This window comes from Malurus melanocephalus, unplaced genomic scaffold, assembly GCF_030028575.1.
Source record: "Malurus melanocephalus ecotype Western Australia unplaced genomic scaffold, MMel_1.1 scaffold_2006, whole genome shotgun sequence".
Taxonomy (NCBI): domain Eukaryota; kingdom Metazoa; phylum Chordata; class Aves; order Passeriformes; family Maluridae; genus Malurus; species Malurus melanocephalus.
This window is the reverse complement of record NW_026625238.1, coordinates 2,707-7,894: the sequence shown is the minus strand read 5'-3', so window position 1 is coordinate 7,894 and position 5,188 is coordinate 2,707. Positions and strand designations below refer to the sequence as shown.

At 59.9% G+C, this 5,188-nt stretch overlaps 2 protein-coding genes across 2 annotated transcripts in view; one reads left to right on the top strand and one right to left on the bottom strand.

Annotated features, from left to right (window-relative positions):
- The window catches only part of CALU (calumenin), a gene marked incomplete at its 5' end in the record, with an annotated part of 7,600 nt that extends 4,303 nt beyond the window's left edge, over nt 1-3,297 (top strand). Inside the window, 4 exons of the mRNA XM_057388490.1 lie at nt 1,199-1,365; nt 1,452-1,512; nt 1,801-2,000; nt 2,075-3,297. Coding sequence (XP_057244473.1) covers nt 1,199-1,365; nt 1,452-1,512; nt 1,801-2,000; nt 2,075-2,179 — 533 coding nt within the window. The remainder of the gene's footprint in view (nt 1-1,198; nt 1,366-1,451; nt 1,513-1,800; nt 2,001-2,074) is intronic.
- Nucleotides 3,298-4,319: 1,022 nt separating this feature from the next.
- OPN1SW (opsin 1, short wave sensitive) overlaps nt 4,320-5,188 on the bottom strand; it is a 3,530-nt gene continuing 2,661 nt past the window's right edge. Inside the window, exons 3-4 of the mRNA XM_057388488.1 lie at nt 4,900-5,185; nt 4,320-4,607 (exon numbers count right to left, since the gene is read on the bottom strand). Of these exons, the coding sequence (XP_057244471.1) occupies nt 4,485-4,607; nt 4,900-5,185 (409 nt within the window). The 3' untranslated portion in view covers nt 4,320-4,484. The remainder of the gene's footprint in view (nt 4,608-4,899; nt 5,186-5,188) is intronic.

Sequence of the window (5,188 nt, the reverse complement as noted above, 5' to 3'; positions counted from 1 at the left end):
ACAAAGCCTTGGGAGGCTGTAGGGAGATGGAGCAAGCTCAGTTGAGGAGTTTGAGGTTGGGTGGAGGATGTTGAGGTTGTGTTGAGGAAATTGAGGAGGTTGAGTGGAGGAGGCTGAGGTTGGGTTGGGGGAAAGGTTGAGGTTGGGTTGAGGAGACCGAGGTTGTATTGAGGTTGAAGTTGTGAGGAAGTTGAGGAAATTGAGGTTGCGTAGAGGAGGTTGAGTTTGAGTTGAGGTTGAAATGAGAACATTGTGTTGAGGTTCTGTTGAGGTTGTGTTGGGGCTGTGTTGAGCCTGTGTTGAGGTTGTGTTGAGGTTGTGTTGAGGCTGTGTTGAGGCTGTGTTGTGTTGAAGCTGTGTTGTGTTGAGGCTGTGTTGTGTTGAGGTTGTGTTGAGGTTGTGTTGTGTTGAGGCTGTGTTGAGGCTGTGTTGTGTTGAGGTTGTGTTGAGGTTGTGTTGTGTTGAGGCTGTGTTGAGGCTGTGTTGTGTTGAAGCTGTGTTGTGTTGAGGCTGTGTTGTGTTGAGGCTGTGTTGTGTTGAGGCTGTGTTGAGGTTGTGTTGAGGTTGTGTTGTGTTGAGGCTGTGTTGAGGCTGTGTTGTGTTGAGGCTGTGTTGTGTTGAGGCTGTGTTGAGGCTGTGTTGAGGCTGTGTTGTGTTGAGGCTGTGTTGAGGTTGTGTTGAGGCTGTGTTGATGTTGTGTTGAGGCTGTGTTGTGTTGAGGCTGTGTTGTGTTGAGGCTGTGTTGAGGCTGTGTTGAGGCTGTGTTCAGGTTGTGTTGAGGCTGTGTTGAGGCTGTGTTGAGGCTGTGTTGAGGCTGTGTTGAGGCTGTGTTGTGTTGAGGTTGTGTTGAGGCTGTGTTGTGTTGAGGCTGTGTTGAGGCTGTGTTGAGGTTGTGTGGAGGCTGTGTTGAGGTTGTGTTGAGGTTGTGTTGTGTTGAGGTTGTGTTGAGGTTGTGCTGTGTTGAGGCTGTGTTGAGGTTGTGTTGAGGTTGTGTTGTGTTGAGGCTGTGTTGAGGCTGTGTTGAGGTTCTGTTGAGGCTGTGTTGAGGCTGTGTGGAGGCTGTGTTGAGGCTGTGTTGAGGTTGTGTGGAGGCTGTGTTGAGGCTGTGTTGTGTTGTGTTGTAGCTGTGTTGTGTGGGTGGTTTCCATGGTCCTTCCCTGCCTGAGCTGACCCAGGTGCTCCCTGTGCTCCTTCCCAGACGATCCAGACCCTGACGATGGTTTCAACTACAAACAGATGATGGTGCGGGACGAGCGGCGCTTCAAGATGGCCGACAAGGACGGGGACCTGGCGGCCACCAAGGAGGAGTTCACGGCCTTCCTGCACCCCGAGGAGTACGACTACATGAAGGACATCGTTGTGCAGGTGGGGCCGGCTCAGAGCTCTGGTGGTGGGCGGTCAGAGGGGCAGCAGTTGCTCCCCGCCCGGCTCACACCAACATCTCCTTGCAGGAAACCATGGAGGACATCGACAAGAACGGCGATGGCTTCATCGACCTGGAGGAGTACATCGGTGAGACCGTGGGGCTCCGTGTCCCCTCTGTGTCCCCTCCGTGTCCCCTCAGTGTCCTTCCCCTGGAGCCACTGCTGCTGTGTCCTTTCTGTCCCTCCCCTCACAAAATGCTCTTCTCTCTCTCAACTTGCACTGCACCCACACCTCCATCGAGCATTTTGGGGTGAAACCACAAGCCGGGTGGTGCTTTGGGATTTTGGGGATGGATTTTGGAAGCTCAAGGCTTTGGGTCAGTCCTTGGGATGGGGACAGGGCCGCGGGGCTGATTTTGATCCCCCTGTCCCCCAGGTGACATGTACAGCCAGGACGGTGACGCCGACGAGCCCGAGTGGGTGAAGACGGAGCGGGAGCAGTTTGTGGAATTCCGGGACAAGAACCGGGACGGGAAGATGGACAAGGAGGAGACCAAGGATTGGATCCTGCCCTCAGACTACGACCACGCTGAGGCCGAGGCGCGGCACCTCGTCTACGAGTCTGACCAGGACAAGGTGGGCCCGCAGCTCCGGTGGGGTTTGGGGAGATGGCGGAACGGGGAAACAGCGGGATGTGGCATTCCCTGCAGGACGGGAAGCTGACGCGGGAGGAGATCGTGGACAAGTCGGACCTGTTCGTGGGCAGCCAGGCCACGGACTTCGGGGAGGCGCTGGTGCGGCACGACGAGTTCTGAGTCAGCAGCGACACTATTTATGGGCTCCGTCCCTGCCGAGGCCGTTCCTGCCGCGGACAAACCCCATCCCGGCTCCGGGGCACGGGGCTGGGGAAAGCCACACCCCCGGCACTTGGGGCTCGTTTTGTTGTGGGTTTTCCCTGGATTTTAACGACTTTTGGGTTCTTTTTGTATGTTTTGGTTTTGCCACGTGTGGAAGCGGCTCTCCTGGCGCGGGGGCAGYGATGGGGCTGCCCGGGGCTGCGGGGCCTGGGGGCCTGGGGGGAGTGGGAAATTCACAGAGGGAATGGGATTGGAGTTTGAATTGGATTGAAATTGGAATTAAAAGTGGAATTGGAATTAAACATTGAAATTAAAATTGAAATTGGAATGGAATTGGAACCCGAGAGGTGAAATTTAATTAAATGGAAACATTGATGTGAAATTGGAATAAAAAGTGAACATTGAAATGAAAATTCAAACCCCAAGAAAACCCTGAAAACTGTCGGAGCAGCAGCAGGACCCGGGAGTTTGCCGGAGGTGACTCCGGGGAGGTTGGACCCCTCTTCCTTGCTGCCACCCCCTGGATCTGGGCAAGGCTTGCCCCCTCCCAGCCCTGCTCCAAGTGCCTTGAACCCCCCAAACCCCCATCCCACCCTGCTCTGGGACAGTTCCCAACGTTTGCCCTCTGCTGTGTTGTTTGTCCCCTGCAGCCGCCAGAGCTGAATGGAATTGGGCCTGGCCATCTCTAAATTCGCAGGTTTTCCCTTAAATCCTTTCCCAGAGCTTTCCAAGGGCTGACCGGGTTCTCCCACCTCCTCCTCCTCCTTTTCCTAAATCCAGGGGGTTGGGAACCCGCCCCATGCAGGGCTTGGGAATCCGGGAATGCTGGGGGTGACCTGGAAATGTGGGGGCTGCTTTGGGACACCAGGGATGGTTTGGGACAGCCACCCCCCCTGCAGCAGCCTCTCCTGACACCCTCCCCACTCCGGAGGCCCTGGGGTCCTGTGACCACTCTGGACACGCATTTTTCGCCTCTCCGGGTTTATTCCTCGATTTTCTCCTCGGGCTGATTGAAGGGATCCGGATCGGTTGGAACTCAATAAACTGTTCACCCCCGATGGGCCGAGGGGGACGGACCCCAGCTGCCTGTTTGCCCCTAAATTGGGATGGGGGAGCCCCAGCAGACAGAGCCAGGAGGGTTCAGTGGGAGGGGGCCTGAGGAGGGGGCTGGGGGAACGGGGACGTGAGGCCTGTAGGAGTCCTGCTGCTCCGTGAGGCTCTGGGGGCTCAGCCCCACACAGGGGATCCAGCCCCATGGATGGGGGGCTCAACCCCACACAGGGGATCCAGCCCCATGGATGGGGGGCTCAGCCCCATGGATGGGGAGCACAGCTCGACCCCCACCCCACAGATGGGATCCAGCCCCACAGAGGGGATCCAGCCCCATGGATGGGGGGCTCAGCCCCGCTCCAGCCACACAGATGGGATCCAGCCCCATGGATGGGGAGCTCAGCCCCATGGATGGGGAGCTCAGCCCCACTCCAGCCCCACACAGGGGATCCAGCCCCATGGATGGGGAGCTCAGCCCCACTCCAGCCGCCCAGAGGGGATCCAGCCCCATGGATGGGGGATCCAGCCCCATGGATGGGGAGCTCAGCCCCTCTCCAGCCCCCCAGAGGGGATCCAGCTCCATCCCAGCCCCATGGAAGGCAGGGCTCAGCCCCACTCCAGCCCCACAGAGGGGATCCAGCCCCATGGATGGGGGATCCAGCCCCATGGATGGGGAGCTCAGCCCCACCCACACCCCACAGAGGGGATCCAGCTCCATCCCAGCCCGATGGAAGGCAGGGCTCAGCCCCACAGATGCAGATGTGTATCCCCACTGCCTGTGAAGCCTGAGGGGGACAAGGGAGCAGAGTCCCACCATGGCATCACTGTGGAGCACAGCCACCTCTGGGACCCCCTCCTGCCCCTCTGTGGGGCACAGTTTCCCCTGGGAAAGGACCTGTCCCATCCTGCTGTGGGGAACAGCTATCCCTGGNGTGGGTCCCTATTGTGGGGTCCCTATTGTGGGTCCCTATTGTGGGGTCCCTATTGTGGGTCCCTATTGTGGGTCCCTATTGTGGGGTCCCGAGGCTCAGTGGTCCCCGTTGCGCTCAGACCGCGGCCATGGTTTATTGTCCCACCCGCGCTACATCCTAGGCTGGCCGGGGCCCCCGGGCCCCCCGGGCAGTGCCAGCCCCACAGAGGGGGCACTGGGGGGCAGCCGGGGGTCCCGGGGGGCAGCCGGGGGTCTCGGGGGCTGGGGGGGTGCCAGAGCCCCTCAGCTGGGGCTGACCTGGCTGGAGGACACGGAGGAGACCTCGGTGCGCTGAGCGGAGCTGGAGAGCTCGGAATCGTCCGACATGGGCCGCCCGCACACCGTCTCCATGATGCAGGCGCGGAACTGCGGGGACACGGGGACACGGGGTTACGGGACACGACAGCTCAGCCTGGGGCTCACACACTGCTCCTGTGTCCAGCACTGTCGTCACACTCCCTGGCACCACGGTGACCCCATCTCCTGGGTCAGGGTACCCCCAGCCATAAAAGTGTCGCTGCATGTCCCTTATACCCCAAATGCCCCATCCCCAGGTGTCCCCGGTCCTCAGGACACCCCTGGRTRCCCCCAAAGCCTGGTGCCCCTGGGTGTCCCCCTATCGCAGGTGTCCTGGGTGTGCCGCTGTCGCTGGTGTCACCTGTTTGTTCATGAAGCAGTAGATGATGGGGTTGTAGACGCAGGCGCTCTTGGAGAAGAAGGCAGGGACGGTGACGAGGCGCAGGTCGAGGCCGTGGTCGCGGTTGTTCACCATGTACATGGCCAGCGCCGCGTAGGGGACGTAGCACAGGCAGAAGGAGCCCACCATGACCACGACCATGCGTGACACCTCCCGCTCCGCCTTCTGCGTCGTGGCCGACTCCTGCTGCTGCGCCGCCACCTGCGCCGGGGACGGGGACGGGGACGCCTCGGGCCTGCCCGGGCTGCTG